The sequence below is a fragment of the Mustelus asterias genome, chromosome 12 (assembly GCF_964213995.1).
Source record: "Mustelus asterias chromosome 12, sMusAst1.hap1.1, whole genome shotgun sequence".
In the NCBI taxonomy this organism is placed as follows: Eukaryota; Metazoa; Chordata; class Chondrichthyes; order Carcharhiniformes; family Triakidae; genus Mustelus; species Mustelus asterias.
The window spans coordinates 89,157,277-89,175,093 of NC_135812.1; the positions used below are offsets into that span (position 1 = coordinate 89,157,277).

The following is a 17,817-nucleotide window of genomic DNA, read 5'->3' on the forward strand; positions in this document are numbered from 1 at the left end:
GGGCAGGCGGTCCACTCTGCCAGGCTGCCACACAGGAGGAAAAGTCAAAAATCATCCTTTTTAAGTGGCATTATGGAAAGGAGACATTAAACAATAAAAGTGGAGGAGTTATATTGTCTTTGTCTTCCATCTTTTTAAATGGAATTCTAGTAGTGGGATTTTTGAAATGTGCAAACAGGGCGGCACAGTGGTTAGCACTGCTGCCTCACAGTGCCAGGGACCCGGGTTCGATTCCCAGCTTGGGTCACTGTCTGTGTGGAGCTTGCACGTTCTCCTTGTGTCTGCGTGGGTTTCTTCCGGGTGCTCTGGTTTCCTCCCACAGTCTGAAAGACATGCTGGTTAGGTGCATTGGCCATGCTAAATTCTTCCTCAGTGTACCCGAACAAGCGCCAGGGTGTGGCGCCAAGGGTTTTTCACAGTAACTTCATTGCATTGTTAATGTAAGCCTACTTGTGACGCTAATAAATAAACTTAACTTATGATTGTACAAATGTGCACAGACAAGGAATGTACAGGCAATTAGGCAGAGCTTTGGCTGTTATGAGCAGCGATGATGAAAACGTAGCTTTAACTTTGGCTTAGTAAGAGTGTATTTAAATTCCATTCTACATGTTGTAGAACACTTAAACACTGCGACAGTGCCACGGACAAAACCCAAACTAGATCCCGTGATCATTTCTTACCCGGCAACATTGTACGATATCACTGGATAAAAGCAAATTACTGCGGATGCTGGAATGTGAAACTAAAAGAGAAAATGCTGGAAAATCTCAGCAGGTCTGTCAGCATCTGTAAGGAGAGAAAAGAGCTGACGTTTCGAGTCCAGATGATTCAGCTTTGACATTGGGTCATCTGGACTCGAAACGCCAGCTCTTTTCTCTCCTTACAGATGCTGCCAGACCTGCTGAGATTTTCCAGCATTTTCTCTTTTGGTTGTACGATATCACGGTTAGTTTACTTACATTCCACCCAAGCAAAGGCTGACCCTGCTCCGTGAAAACTGGCATGAGTAACGGTGCAACTGGAAAAGACGATAAATCAAACACTACTATGGAGCACACGGAAGAACACAGCCTGGAATACGTCCCAAAGCAGTGAAATATTTTGAGGTTGAGCCCAGTCCCATAAACCAGCCGAGCTGCCCCGTCAACTCTTGTGGCACCTTTTCAACCACTCATTGTATGGCTGCCTAGTGAATCCCTCCAGAGCGTTTCAATGCTGCTACTTCCCTCTCTTTCCCATGGGCAGCAGCAAGCGCCTGCTCCTCTAAGACAACTTCAGCTGGCCGCAGTTCAGCTGATGCGAGCTCTCTTTCACTTGGTTCTTTTTTGACTCTTACTATTGACCTATATGTACAGTAGGAAGTCTCACAACACCAGGTTAAAGTCCAACAGGTTTATTTGGCATGAGCTTTCGGAGTCTCAGGCTCCTTCATCAGGTGATATGTAGCCAGGAAATGCAAGAGAATTTTTTTTTGCACATGACCCGCGCCATATTAAGGCATTATCTAGCAACACAACCCACTCCTTTGCATAATGTTCCCAGTGTGTATTGATTTTGATTTGATTTATTATTGTCATTTGCATTGGGATACAGTGAAAAGCATTTTGCTTGCGTGCTATACAGACAAAGCATACCGTTCATAGAGAAGGAAACGAAAGGGTGCAGAATGTAGAGTTACAGTTATAGCTAGGGTGTAGAGAAAGATCAGCTTAATGCAAGGCAAGTCCATTCAAAAGCCTGATGGCAGCAGGGAAGAAGCTGCTCTTGAGTCGGTTGGTGCATGTCCTCAGAATTTTGTATCTTTTTCCCGACGGAAGAGAGAATGTCCGGGGTGCGTGGGGTACTTAATTATGCTGGCTGCTTTTCCGAGGCAGCGGGAAATGTAGACAGAGTCCACATGGTGTCTGTGAATATCAGGCTTCATTGAGACAGAACCTTGGGGGAAATCACATGAATCAACTCCTTGGTAACAGCACATGTTCCATTCCCTTTAAACCCTGCCCCCTCAAAAAACTCCCCATTGGTTTATTATCTTGCTTCCAGGTGGGGTCTAGATTTGGAAGGGAAGATGACACATGTTGGGGGTACAGAAGATTGTCAATACTTATCTCATTGTGTACCACAGCCTGGGTAGTGTCTTCAGTTTTAGAATTTTTGTCAGTTTTGATTAACCACTGGACAGGAACTTTCCGGCCATTCACGCCGGCGGGATTTTCTGGTCCCGCTGCAGTGAACAGAGATTCGACTGAGCGCCAAATTCTCCGTCCTCTCTTGCAGCAGCAGAGGGGCGTGAATGGCCAGAAAATTCCGGCCATCATTCGTCGTATGTTAAATATAATTCATTGAGTAGTCTTAGCTACCTGATAATAATCTGCCTTCTGCTCAAGTCGGTAGCAGCCACCGACTTACAAACCATTTGCAGAAAGATTCAAGCTCGCAACAGTCCTAAACCACTCATTAAAGCAGAGAGTTTGGGTACAGATACAGGCTGAGTACATTCAAACGCACTAACTCGTGATTTAACAGTTGTGCAGTAATGAAGTCTCCTGAATGATCTCAAGCAGACAGCATATCCTTTCATCGTGGAAACATTTTATGTACATTTTTCTCACCAGCGTGGTTTCACTGGCCAACTTGACATGGGGTGAAAAATCTAGATATCAGCAGACGTAAGCAAGTTTATCCACTGCAAATGGAGTATTGGGAGAGCAGTAAAAACAGAAACCTTGGTCCCCTCCTTTAGCACATTTGGTGAGTGGGCTTTTAAATGGCCAGGAGGATGGCGAGTGGGGACATCGCTGCCTTCCTGCTTCTGCCCTAATGGAGTCAGTGGTGGGAAGGAATGCGGGCGATTAAAGCCCATTTAAGGGCCTCATCCCACCAACTCTGGTATTTAAGTGTGGCGGGTGGGGAATTTGACGTGTAGGAAGCCCAAAAAACAAAACCCTTGGAAAGGGGTCCTGCCTTGGAGAGCTGTTGGCCAATCAGATTGGCCGTCAGCTCCCCAGCCCCTCCAGCCACAGCGCTGCAATGGCCGGAAGACACATTGCAGTGCCCGTACCTGAGCTTAAGTCCCGGGACTGCACTTCAGGTAAATATCTGGGGACCCGGGGACAGGCAGAGTGAGGAATGCCCTGGAAGGTTGGGTGTGGGGTGATCTTGATGTCGGAAGGTCGGTCAGAGAAGGGAGGGTGGACCGAAGCTCCCAGGTCTCTGAGGGGAGGGTGCCCCAAATCTGAAGAAGGCTTCAGATTGAGGCACACCATTCACCCCCAGCCCCTGCCTGAGATTGAAGAGGAAGACTCTTTCTGTTTGGCACCGTGATCCATCTGGTGCCCGCCAGCCAAAAATTGAGGCTGGGCAGGGAAAGGTCATTAAGTGGGGGCATGAATGGACTTCTGGTCTGAGGCCCTGCCTGAACCAGCGTAAAATTGGGTCAGGGTGGGCATGATCCCAGAGGGAATCCCATCCATGCAATTTTACACTCCTCTTCCCCAGTCTTGGAACCCACTGGGGGATGGCGGGGAGGGGGTGGGTTTTAGAATATAACCAGCGATAATATTGGATCTGTTGTAATGTGACCAATGCTAACAAGCTGTAAGGGTCAGCTGACTCAGTAAACCCATGTAACCAATGACAGAATGATGTGATGATCAGCTGACTCAGTATAAATAAGAACCTGTTGGGAATTGTTAAATTGCTTGGAATGGCCCAGGGTGAGGCCTCAAGTTTGGAGTAATGAAGTTTCTTTATTAAACCTTTTCTTTGATTTATAAGGTGAAGTAAGTTTTGTTATATTTTTATTTCTACACTGGGAGAGTTCCTTCTGGATCAACAGTGGGAGTGTAAAATTCTGGCGGGGGGTGATTGGAGTTTTGTGTGCTCTTTCCGATGCCTTGACTTCTTGTCCCCAAAGAAGCCTCCCGATTGTGTTTGACACCTTTCCAGATTGTACATTCTCCATTTTGGTCAGTCGAAAGCCAGGGGCTCCCATGAGTCTGTGGGGATGACTGATTTTTTAATGGTCAATTTGAGGACATCCCTAAATCCACTACCCTCCTGCCAATACTGAGTTCCGAGCAGAGCAGTTGCCATGGGAGTCTGGAGTCAGGCGTTCAAACGACAGGTCCCGCCTAGCAGAGCTGGTTTTGAGTGATTCGCGCCTCGGTGATGGTGCATGTTGGCTTGGGTGGGGACACAGCTGTTGGTCCGCCTCTCTTCCCACCAGATTTGAATCCCAGTGCACTGTAACATAAACCATATAGGACCACCATGTCATCCAGCCAGATTCCCACATCTGGCCTTTCAACATTTGCAGGGACTCTGGAAACCAGAGCAGCTAAAAGGCAACAATTTCAGATGGTTTATGAACTTAACTTTCCTACACAGTGTTAGGTGTGGGCCTGCTCTTCTCGGAGTATACTGAAAAGTTGAATGAGCCTGTTTTGGCTGGCGTTGTTAGGAATACATTTATCTCACCTCCCCCTCTTTGATCCAATTATGATCCCTAATCATTTGCTTTAATATTCCACACGTTAATATCATCAGTCTGTTGCCTGATGCTGGCATCAGCTGAAGTGAATCGAGGGCCCACAATCTTAAGCATTTAAATATCTGATTTCACTTGCTAGTGACATAGTGATAACATCTCCATTTGATTGTTGGCACAGCTTTGCATTATGTAATCCAAAGCATGAAGTGTGATGCCAAATGCTGGAAGTTAAGATCATTTGCAGTATACAGTGTGGAAGCCGTAAGCAATGTGAATACATGAGCTGCATCGCGCTGCCGTTGTACAGTAAGCTGAAAGCTTTCTGGAACATGCCGTGGAAATGCCAGTAATCTGAAATAAGGAGCATTCTTATTCTTGACTGGTCTGTCATTTCTTTGAAGTTCCCAAACAGGATCATAAGTGGCAGCATTAAGTTTAAGTTTTAAGTTTATTTATTAGTGTCACAAGTAGGCTTACCTTGACACTGCAATTAAGTTACTGTGAAAATCCCCTAGTCGCCACACTCCGGTGCCTGTTCGGGTACAATGAGAGAGAATTTACCATGGCCAATGCACCTAATCAGCACGTCTCTTGGACTGTGGGAGGAAACTAGAACACCCAGAGGAAACCCATGCAGACACGGGGAGAACGTGCAAACTCCACACAGACAGTGACCCAAGCCGGGAATCGAATCCGGGTCCCTGGCGCTGTGAGGCAGCAGTGCCACCATGCCACCCCATTTCATTGTTAGTGAAATAATGGATGCCATTTTAACTTTTGGACCCCCCAAAAAAACCTGAAGTTTTTAAAATACCAATTGTAGGGGGAAAAAGACCTCATGGCAAACGTTACACTGGAAACTCGAATTTCCCTGTCATTTGTTTTATTGATTCGTGGGACATGGTCGTCGCTGGCTGGCCAGCATTTATTACCCATCCCTAGTTGCCCTTGAGAAGGTGCTGTAAGCTGCCTTCTTGAATCGTTGCAGTCCACGTGCTGTCGGTTGACCCACAATGCCGTTAGGGAGGGAATTCCAGGATTTTGATCCAGATGTCAATAAGGAGGACTCTGCAGGGTTCTTTGTTTTGCCGTTGTCTTTTCCGGTGCCCAGGTCGGTGCCAGGTGGTCCGTTAGCTACTCATTTGATTTGATTTATTTTTGTCACATGTACTGGGATACAGTGAAAAGTAAAAGTACAGACAAAGCATACCGTTTATAGAGAACATGGGGAGAAGGAAAGGAGAGGGGGCAGAATATAGTGTTGCAGTTATAGATAGGGTGAAGAGAAAGATCAGCTTAATATATGGTAGGTCCATATGGTGGGGTGGGGCGGGGGGGGGGGGGGGGGGGAGGGAGAGGTCGGCCTGCCGTGGGGGTTGGGTTGGGGCTGCGAGGGGGCGGAGAGGGTTAAGGACTGTCGGGGTGGGATGGGGTGGGGAGAGATCGGGACTGCAGGTGGGGGGAGATCGGGACTGTGGAGGGAGAGGCGTAGGGTTGAGGCTGGCCTGAACACGCCCGGGGGCCAGCGGTCGGGGCCATGGGGGGGTGTCAGAGGGACAGTGATGTGGGGTTGCTGGGCTGGCCAGCGATCCGGAGACTGGCAGTGGGGGGCCACTGCGCATGCGCCAATCTCGGCTCTGACAGATCAGAGCATGCGCAGTGGTCCGCGCAGCGCTATGCTGTCGGCCTCTCCAGTGGGAATAGTCCCCGCCCACTGATTTTTCACGTGAATCACACTAATGCACTCTGCGATGCACAGAGTGGGAGATTCATTTTGAAAACCCCGCTGAAAAAATCAGGGGGATTTACTCCAGTTTTTACGCAAATTCGACACAGAATATTTTTGGGAGAATCCCACCCCAGGTGTTTCTGCTGTGTCGGGGCAGACTCGATGGACCAAAGGGCCACTTCTACACTGTACGATTCTATGATTCATATATATTTGTACACCTGGCTGCATAAATCCACATTCAGGTCCACACGTCTTTTGGCCAAACCATTTCTGGAAAGCCTGCTCCATATAAACACAGAATGTGGCTTTTCACTTATGAATAATGTTTTCCTGAGTCCAAAAAACACTTGGATAACTGTTCCCGCTACTGCATGTCTCACTGAACTGTGCCATCTAATTAGATCAACTCAACATCTCATTACTCAATGGCATTTACCAAACATCCAATATGGATGATGCGCAACTTAAGTTCCTAATTGCGTATTGTTATAATACAGATATTTGAAATAAATGAGGGTTTATTCAACAGTATGGTTGAGAGAGGATTGGGGAGTTGTAAAGTCAGCAATGTGCCTAGGAGCTTAGAATCATTTATTTTCAAAGTGTGAGACTGGAAAGGATAGGCTATTCTTAAACAAAAGATCGTATCTCAATTAAGCAGAACTTGACCAGATCCAAAGGTTACACGACAGTTTCTTACCCACTAAACCTTCTGTTTTTGTTATGCTAACCAGATGAAGTTTATTCTGTTGAGTTCCAACGGTGCTCAAGCAGTTGAACAGGAGTCGCATTCTCTCTCATGCATGAGCGATTTAGGACATTGGTAACACTTGGCTCTGAGGTCAGGAAAGGGCAACAGGCCTTAAGGTCAGGGTAAGAGCAGTCATGTGAGATTTGCTCACAGAACCAATGCTGACTGTGCAACTTGAAGCCAGGCTCATGTCCTGTTTCATTCCAAATCAGATTACAGGCTGCTCAGGCACTAAATTAAATAAATAAAAGTTAAAATTATGGAGACAGTTTACCTTTTGTTCTTCCGCGCGGGGATTTAGTTGAGTAATAATTTGCCCTAAAGAGCAGTAGGTGATGTCTGATGGGAAGAAGGGCTTAGAAAATTGAACCTCCGACCAAGGAGTTTGATGGTTCCTTCGACAGCACGCGTGAGGGTTGAAGATAATGGAGTATATTGTTGTGTAACCATTCCGTGCATCATATTGAATTCTTTCCGTGTCATATGATTGTGAACATCAATGTTCTCTGCATTGAAACTCTGCCACTTACCATACTGCTTCGACTGACTAAAGGGGGTGAGCTGATTCTGATTTGTTCAATATATATTTGGTCTATTTCTCAAATGTCTGAATTTCCACAAATATGACACTGTGGTGTTTCCATCTTATGGGGCCGGCAGCCCAACTTACACTGACAGCTCTGAACCACCCTCGAGCTGTGGAAAATGCAGTGCTTGAGCCCTGCTACCCAGCCTGTAATCAAATGCTAATTCAATCTTGCTACCAAACAGCAGCAAGTTCATTTGCAAGTTTGGTGGCAATGGGAAGATTAACAACTTAAATAACAAAACGCTGGGAATGTTTTGAAACTGGCTTGGATTTGTAACAGGCTACATACTTCCAATAATCTGACATCCTCTACTTAACTTTGTTTGGAGTTTTAAAAAAAATTCATTTGGGGGACATGGGCGTTGCTGGCTGGCCAGCATTAATTGCCCTTCCCCTAGTTGCCCTTGAGAAGGTGGTGGTGAGCTGCCTTCTTAAATCACTGCAGTCCACGTGCTGTGGGTTGACCCACAATGCCGTTAAGGAGGAAATTCCAGGATTTTGACCCAACGACTGTGAAGAAATGACGATATATTTCCAAGTCGGGACGGTGAGTGGCTTGGAGGGGAACTTGCAGGTGGTGGTGTTCCCATGTATCTGCTGCCCTTGTTCTTCTAGATGGAAGTGGTCGTGGGTTTGGAAGGTGCTGTCTGAAGATCTTTGGTGAATTGCTGCAGTGCATCTTGTAGATAGTCCACACTGCTACTACTGAGCATTGGACTTGGAGGGAGTGGATGTTTGTGGATGTGGTGCCAATCAAGCGGGCTGCTTTGTCCTGGATGGTGTCAAGCTTCTTGAGTGTTGTTGGAGCTGCACCCATCCAGGCAAGTGGGGAGTATTCCATCACATTCCTGACTTGTGCCTTGTAGATGTTGCACAGCCTTTAAGGAGTCAAGAGGTGAGTTACTCACTGCAGTATTCCTTCTCTTTGGCCTGTTCTTGCAGGGTTTATGTGGTGAGTTGCACTGTACACACTGTGCCAGCCTAGCTGGGGATCTCAGGGTATACAAATATACCAATCACTAATGGTCCCACCACAGGTTAGCAAGGCCAAGCACCAGGATTTACTGCTGGAGGGATAGAATTGAACAGGAGGAAAGTTTTGCTCAACTGTATATGGGACATTGGTTAGACCACACTCAGTACTGCCTGCAGTTCTGGTTGCCATACTAGGAAAAGGGTGGAGTGGCATTAGGGCGGGTGCAGAGAAGATTTACAAGGAAGGTATAAGAAATACATGGGTTTACAGATCAGGAAAGGATCACTATTTCTAAAGAAGGGGGTCACTCATTTAAGACAGAGATGAGGAGAATGTTTTTCTCTCAGAGGGGTGGTGAGTCTCTGGAATTCTCTTCCTCAAAAGGCAGTGGAAGCAAATCTTTGAATATTTTGAAGGCAGAGCTCGATAAATTCTTGATTAACAAGGGGTGAAAGGTCATCGGAGATTGGCAGGAATGTGGGGTTGAAGTTACAATCAGATTGGCCATGATCTTATTGAATGGTGGAGCAGGCACGGTGGCACAGTGGTTAACACTGCTGCCTCACAACGCCAGCGACCTGGGTTCGATTCCCGCTTGGGTCACTGTCTGTGTGGAGTTTGCACGTTCTCCCTGTGTCTGCATGGGTTTCCTCCGGGTGCTCCGGTTTCCTCCCACAGTCCAAAGATGTGCAGATTAGGTTGATTGGCCATGCTAAATTGCCCTTTAGCGTCAGGGGGTTAGTACGGTAAATAAGTAGGGTTATGGGGATGGGATGGGATTGTGGTCGGTGCCGACTCGATGGGCCGAATGCCTCTTTCTGCACTGTAAGGATTCTATGATTCAGGCTCGAGGTTCCGAGTGGCCTACTCGTGCTCCTAACTTGTATGTTCGTAAGGATGCTTGAATGACGAACAGGCTGGGTCTCTCTTCCTTTGGAAAAAGAAGGTTGATGGGTCACCCAGTAAGGTATTTAAAATGATGAAATGTTTTGAAGAGAGAATGGTTCCAATTATGGGAAAATGCATTGCTAGTTACCATCCATATAGGATACTGTAGTCACCAAGAAATCCAACAGGGAATTCAGAAGAATCTCCTTTACCTAAAGAGTGGTGAGAATGTGGAACTCGCTGTCATGGTGAGTGGTTGAAGCGAATATTATAGATATAGATAAGCATATGAGAGAGAGTGGGGAGGGGTGGGGGATAGAAGATTACAACTATAAATTTAGATGAGGAAAGACCAGAGGGTCCCCATAATTTCTGGCATGGATTGGCTGGGCTGAATGGCCTGCTTTTTGTGCCATATACCATGCGTTTTATGTAGAAACATTGCATTGCCACAAAACTAACACAGCTGTGCATCAGCACAAAATGTGCGGATGAGTATTTTTACAAATGAACTGGTTATCTGGACCTGCTTCTGCAAGCATTAAATGAATTTTTGGAAAAGACAAGCTAATTTTATATATGGTTACCTAAAATAGGAGCTCCTATCTCTGCCACTGTTAACTGAATTAGTACAACAGTGGATGTTTCTTTATCATAGAATCACGCAGAAGGAGGCCATTTGGCCCATCGAGCCTGCACCAACCGCAATCCCACCTTATCCCCACAATCCCATGTATTTACACTGCTAATCCCCCTGACACTAAGGGGCAATTTAGCATGGCAAATCACCTAACCCGCACATCTTTGGACTGTGGGAGGAAACCGGAGCATCCGGAGGAAACCCACACAGAGACCGTGCGAACTCCACATGGTGACCCAAGGCCAGAATTGAATCCGGGTCCCTGACGCTGTGAGGCAGCAGTGCTAACCACTGTGCCAGCGTTCCGCTCAATGGACCAGTATTTCTTATTATCCAAGAAAATTACAATTGATGCAAACTCTGGAAAGGCATATGAGAGAGAGTGGTTTGAAATGCGGTTTACTTTCAAGCAAAGCATTTGGTGCACATTTCTGAAGTACAAGAGGATGTGGATTTCTCTGGGCTGCAGATCCATCAAGAGCCCCATAGACGAGGGGATTAAAAATGCGGGCCTGCAACACAGGCTTTCCTCCGCAGTATTCCCAGCGTTAGATGGTGTTTTTTTGTGATGACTGGGTGGCGTGGGCCCCGGAGTAATGCCCGCAGACTGCAACGCCAGAAAGAAAAAGGGCCTTTCCCTCTCCCAATACTCGGTGATTGAGGTTTGCTTTACTGTTTTCTTACTCCTGTGTGATCACTGACATTTCCAATCTGTGTATTAACCTTGCGACGAAAGCGCTGAAAAAGCAGATGCGAATGAACAGGAGTTTTAACAAAATTACGAGCCAAATAGCAAACAGATGGAAAGTTGAAACGCAACATCAAAATAACAAGAGGTCACATTTCAGTTCCTTGACCTTACCTACCCAAATCTTGAAAAAAAAAGAGGATTTTTTTTTTGTTGCGTTGGCTGCTATCCTGTGTGAGATGGTTCGGATTGAATCCAGATGAGATCATGCGGCTATGGTTTCACTGCAGAGCAGCAAATCTCAGGTTCCACCGGCAACACTGAGGACCCTTCACAGGCTGTCAGTGTGAGGAAATGGTTACGGAGGATGAGCAAACAGGTCAGCTCTGACTTTCCTGATTATACTCTCTGACTGCACCGCATCTGCACAGAAGATTGAAATTGTTTATGCTCCAAAACTACCGCGTGCAAGGTCTTTTTTTTTACAATGGGTTTGCAGTAAAAACGTTGGTAGCAAATCACCATAGTTATTTTCCTCTTGATCTATTGTCACTTTCTGCTTCAAAGAAAACTGCAACACACGCATCAGGATGGTAATTTAATACTGCCCAGTGCATGAACTGCCTCAAGAGCAGAGGTGAGCGCAAGTGCTGAGAGAGCGTTTTTTTTTGGGGGCATCACAATTAATCTGACCTTGAATTGAGTCTGTTCTTTCGGTGTGAAGGGGATTGAAATGTATGGAAAGTGGAGTCGCTACCATCTGTTCTACACATTTTTCTCATTGTCTTTCAATATCCGCCAATGTACTTTTGTGAAATGGGGTGGGGTGAGGGGGGCGGCGGGGGGGGGGGGGGGGGGGGGGGGTGTGGAGAAGGAAATCAATGGAAAATATACCTAATTCGCGGAAAGTGGAAAATTCCTCAGAGTTAATGTCCCAGCGGTCAATTAGAAACTTGATGCTGAGCGACTCGGAGTAGAAATCTATCTATGGGCTGTTCGAAAGCAGCGATGAATAGTCTAGTGGTAATCTGGTTTAATTAGTGATTCAGAGATTACCACATCAAGCTGGGTCTTGCTCAGTGAGGCCAAGTGGCCCTGTCACGATGCGTTTGTTCCAGCAACCGCCTTAGATAATGCCGAGTACTGAAGGCAGCCTTTTCTTTGTTTATCTCCAGATCCTTCAGGACAGGCCTGAGCCTCCTGTGCGAGGAACTGAGGAACGAAGCAGAGCCCAAGAAGAAGAAGTGCAAGCTCCCGGGGAGGGAAAGCAAGGAGCAGGAATATGGTGGCAGTAAGACTGGGTCAGAGGTCAGTAAATCAACCTCGACGGTGGAACCAACAAACCTGCCTAATGTTTGGACCTTTCTCATCTGGTGGCTCAGTTAATAAAGAGAAAGTTCAGTATGGATGGAGCTGGACGTGCTGATCGGCAATATTACACCAACTTCATTCCCCGCTCGCTGCTGAGTTGGCTGAAATCAGCTCATGGCTGGCGATAGTGGTGCCACAATAAAGCTCTATATCCTCAGTTAGGGAGGGAGATTTTTCAGCCGGTGAATTCACACCTGATCATTATCCCTTGCCCGGGAGCCCGAACATGAAATGAAGATCAGATTGAGCTAGCTGATGATGTCTCCCTGCTTCCCCCTCCGTGATTGTTATGTCTACCAATGGTCTTTGTCATGGTGTACACAATGTCACTTAGATCATGGAATCCCTGCAGTGCAGAAGGAGGCCATTTGGCCCATTGAGCCTACACCAACATCAATCCCACCCAGGCCCTATCGTAACCCCACTCTGCTAATCCCCCTGACACTAAGGGGCAATTTAACGTGGCCAATCCACTTAACCCGCACATCTTTGGAAATGGTAGACAAAACCCAATGCAAGAGGGACTCCACGTCATAGAAAAGCACTTTGGAGCTGCTGGAGATTGGGAAGGGCACTATTCAGAACAAAACTTTCTCTCTTTCGCAAGTTGGGTCTTTAAAAGAAAGAGGGAAGGAGTTTTTTGTTCATTCAAGGGATGAGGTTGTTGCTGGCTAGGCAAGCATTTAATGCCCAGTCCAGGTGAAGTGCCCTTGCAAAGATGGTGGTGAGCCACTGCAGTCCCTCAGGTGTAGGTACACCCACCATGCAGTTAGGGAGGGAGTTTCAGCATTTTGGCCCAGGAAAAACTATTTTACTGTGACAGTAACTCCTGTTGAGCTTTTCGGAAAACTTATATTTATTGTGAAAGTTGAAGAACTAACGTTTCCTAACGCTTTGATGCAGTACACTGCGTTTTAAAAAAAAACTTGTTCATAAACCTGCAGCTTTAAAGATGTCATTTGCCATTTGTGAGCTGTGGAAAATATATTGAGCAGAGTGCGTCTGACTGGATTCACAGGCAGGATAAGCAATCGCTGTATTCAATATAAACTGACAAAAGTTGTTGTGGCAACAACATGGTACATCCAATGGGAATAAAACAGGTGGGTGAATGGACTCTTGTAAGGATCGAAACAGGTCAAAAGGCCAAAGATTGTCTTTTGTACCCCCTTCAAATCGGAGGTCGACATCCACCTCTACACCAACTAAACGAAACACTTTGTTAACATCATTGTCTCTTCAGTGCAGTCCCAAACACTGTCCTGAAGAGAACCTGTCTGCTGGGTTTAATCACCTCTTCGGCAAAGAAAAAAACGCAGAAACAAGATTTGATGTAAATGTAATGTTGTGTTGCTGCATTCCATTTCAGTCTATCCTCCTCCAGGTACCAGGCCCTAAGAGGGTGATGGCAGCCATGGACTCCCATTGGATTGGTCCATGATGATGCTTGGCAAAGTACTGCAGTGGTTTGCCATTACTTTCTGCAGTGTGACAGACCAGGAAACTCTCTCCTCTTCTCACCTACCATCAGGCACATTGGGAGTACTTACAGGCTGACCAACAACCTGTTTGGCCATATTATGAACATACCATGACCATTCAGTCCTGGAGCAGGACCTGAACCTGAAGTTTGTGACCCAGGAGGTAGGGACACTGCCACTCCCCCACAAGATATTCTATCAGTTTATCTGACCTCACCTGACCCAAAATAATAAAATTAAAATCACTAGCTGTTCATTCAGGAAAATACAATTATGAGTCACAAAGTGATTCCCAGGCTATGCTGTGTCAGTTGTATTGAACCTCAAGTTCACACCCAGCATTCAAATCTATTACATATTTTAAGTGGCATTGAAGGAAAACTAATCAGTAGATGAATTAAATTTGTCTGTTTTGCCATCTCTTTTTGAAGTGGATACGTTGTTAGACTGTTTCCAAATAGATTGGAGTCCAATAATTTCATTATGAATTTTCATTATAAATGCCTCACACCTCTCTTTCCTCTCACCACTCGGAGATATTGCCATCTGCCTCTGGGCATTCATCTTTCGAACACACTTAGGCCAGAATTTTGCCACCTCGCCCGTCTCAGAATCAGGTTCGCAGAACGGCATTCTCCGCTGGCCTCGGGCGGGATCTTACGAGCCTCAGGCGGGCAAGGTGGTAAAATTCCAGCATTAGTCTCTCTTATGACTTCCATCATATTTATATCAGAAAGTTATTCGGAAGATGTGCCATCGACAGGCAGGAAAAGGCCAACATCAAACCTGCCCCAACTACAGTGCCTGGCACATCAAAACCAAACAGTTGTGCCCTCTGATCACATCTGTCTCCTACCTCCCCCCACCCTTGGGTGGGAAGCCCATCTCTGTGATTGCCCAGGAGAAGCAAAAAAAAACAGATTTCTTTCTGCCTGGGTTATCTTTGCTTGGAGAGGGCACATTGTTCCTGCCTTCCTTTCGTGAATCCTTGTTCCTGGGTCATGTTTGATTTCATAGAATCATAGAAACCCTACAGTGCAGAAGGAGGCCATTCGGCCCATTGAATCTGCACCGACCACAATCCCACCCAGGCCCTACCCGCTAATCCCTTTTTTTTAACCCGCTAATTTACCCATCCCAGGACTCTAAGGGGCAATCTTTAACCTGGCCAATCAACCTAACCCGCACATCTTTGGACTGTGGGAGGAAACCGGAGCACCCGGAGGAAACCCACGCAGACACGAGGAGAATGTGCAAACTCCACACAGACAGTGACCCGAGCCGGGAATCGAACCCGGGACCCTGGAGCTGTGAAGCAGCAGTGCTAACCACTGTGCTACCGTGCCGCCCTTGATTTGATTGATTATTGGTACATGTATTGGGATACAGTGGAAAGTATTGTTTCTTGTGTACTATACAGACAAAAATAAACTGCTCATGGAGTGCATAGGGAAGGAGGAAAGGAGAGGGTGCAGAATATAGAATTACAGTCATAGCTAGGGTGTAGAGAAAAATCAGCTTAATGTATGTAAGAGATTTAAAAAGAGCATTATTAGAGAGTTTAAAAGAATTAGAATTCAGTTTTAAGAGCATAAATCAAGAGTAAAAGATAGAATTAGAGGGTATGCTGGGGACTGCTCGCAAGAAGTCACCTTGCTCAGGCACCATCTTGAATTGAATCCTTTTTTCTCAATGCGGATTTGATTTGATTCATTATTGTCACACATATTGGGACACAGTGAAAAGTACTATTTCTTGTGCGCTAAACAGACATAGCATACCGTATATAGAGAAGGAAAGGAGAGGGTGCAGAGCGTAGTGTTACAGTGATAGGTAGGGTGTAGAGAAAGATCAACTTAACATGCGGTAATTCCATTCAAAAGTCTGATGGGAGCAGGGAAGAAGCTGTTCTTGAGTCGGTTGGTCTGCGTCCTCAGACTTTTGTATCTTTTTCCCAACGGAAGAAGATGGAAGACAGAATGTCAGGGGTGCGTGGGGACCTTGATTATGCTGGCTGCTTTCCTGAGGCAGTGGGAAGTATAGACAGAGTCAATGGATGGGAGGCTGGTTTGTGTGATGGATTGGGCTTCATTCACGATACTTTGTAGTTTTTTACGATCTCGGACAGAGCAGGAGTCATATCAAGCTGTGATACAACCAGAAAGATGGATGGAGGAATGTGCAAAGATCTTTCTCATTCTACATTCTGCATAGCAGAACATTTATGTTTTCTTTGGGAAATATTTCAGGTGCCTCACGGACTTGGGGTCCATCAGGGAATGATGGCATGAGTGAGAAGCCCAGTGGGGGAATTCATTTCACATCAGTATTTAGGCAGCGTAACATGGGGAACATGATTTTAACAAAATGTATTCAACCCTTCAACCCATTAACTTCCAATTTGGAATGGAGTTGGTTAGTTTTCAGAGGTACGGTTGGCAAAATGGAACATTGGCCTGAAATAGACTTTGGTGTTGAAGTAATGAAGTGGTTCTCAAAATAAATGCTGGGAACTTACATCGATGTAAATAAATAGCAGCAATATTTTAATCTCACTTCATATAACATGGATTTCTTTTAGATTAAACCAAGAGGAAAAAAGGACATCCCTCAAACCAGCCTCACATCGAAATTGGGGAAGTACAGCTCAAGGCCAAAGCAAAAAGTACTGGGGAAAGCTGCAAACAAACCGCACTCCACAGCCATCCTGAAATCAGCCAACACCAGTCCTTTCCGAGGGAAGGCATCGGCCCTGCCCGGCAAGATTCAGAAACAACTGGGGAAAGCAAAGACTGCCCCAATCCCGCACAGCCAAGATAGAGCGAAACATATTACAGCAACCTCTGAGAAGGGTATGTGCACTGTTTGACCATGCGGGTTAGAGTTTCAGAAATGTAAAGGCGTCCATGAGCAATCAAACTACGTTTGAAGTTTAGTTTATTTATTAGTGTCACAAGTCGGCTTACATTAACACTGCAATGAAGTCACTGTGAAAATCCCCTAGTCGCCACACTCTGGCTCCCTGTTCGGGTACACTGAGGGAGAATCTAGCACGGCCAACGCACCTAACCAGCACGTCTTTTACACTGTGGGAGGAAACCGGAGCACCCAGAGGAAACCCATGCAGACTCCGCACAGACAGTGACCCAAGTCAGGAATCGAACCCAGGTCCCTGGCGCTGTGAGGCAGCAGTGCATAACCACTGTGCCACCGTGTTGCCCAAAATGGAATATGTTTCATTTTGAGTGCAATATCTGCAATCACTTCATGGCTTTTTAAAAAAAATTGGAAATCTGAAACAAATACAGAAACGTTAGCGACACACAACAGGTGGAGAACAACAGGCAGGTAAATAATTCCGAGCATAAGCCTTCATCGGAACTGGAGAAATGAATAGCATTTACATCAAAGCAGAACAAAGGAAAGTGTGAAAAAATAGACATTCTCCCTCCCTTGCACATACTTTTTAAAATTAAGCTTATTGGGGTGGATCTCTTCCCCCCAATCATCCTCACCCTTGCAAACCATAATTAACACTGAAGTAGGACAGGCTTAACACAAGTGCAATCCTTAATTAATCATTGGCCAATATACTGATGTTTTTAAACTGCTTATAAAAGTCTTATCCCATACACCCATATTGGAGTAATTGTACGACTTTGAAACACGCATTCTAGGGCAAACTTACAGATGACAGGAGCTTAATTTTAAATCTAGGTCACCTCTGCAAACAATCCTTTTTTCTTTTAAGATGCCGAAGAACTTAGGTTAGCTGGAATTGTCCTTTGGAAACTTAGAAAAATGAGGCTATTTTACAAGAACTTTAACTGCCACAAGTCTCTGGCACAGGCTGTGATAGGTTACTTAAAGATCATTTTCTGAAGGTGCATGTTTTTAAATTATTCAGTTTTATTTGGCTGTTGCCTGTGGCATTGCACATGTTGGGGGAGTCAGGTGATCTTCAGATGAAGCAGAGTTGGAGGGCAGGGATAATGAATCAGAGCATGCGGGTGGAATTTAGTTCCCATTTTTAAAAATCAAGGCCGGAATTCTTTGGCCATTCACGCTGGGTGGGATTCACTGGTCCCATTGGCAGTGCGCCCTCACCTGTGGGTTTCCCGGCATTGGATGCCTCCAGTATGAAATCCCATTGACACCAGAGGATCCCCTTCACCAGCCTACAGCACACCATCTCCCACTGCTGAG

General features: G+C 45.8%; 1 protein-coding gene across 6 annotated transcripts in view; it reads left to right on the top strand.

The window, feature by feature from the left end:
* The window catches only part of bahcc1b (BAH domain and coiled-coil containing 1b), a 267,650-nt gene that overhangs the window by 192,815 nt on the left and 57,018 nt on the right, over nt 1-17,817 (top strand). For all 6 annotated transcript variants that reach the window (XM_078225578.1, XM_078225581.1, XM_078225579.1 and 3 more), the window contains exons 15-16: nt 11,935-12,067; nt 16,193-16,463. In XM_078225578.1, the coding sequence (XP_078081704.1) occupies nt 11,935-12,067; nt 16,193-16,463 (404 nt within the window). The remainder of the gene's footprint in view (nt 1-11,934; nt 12,068-16,192; nt 16,464-17,817) is intronic.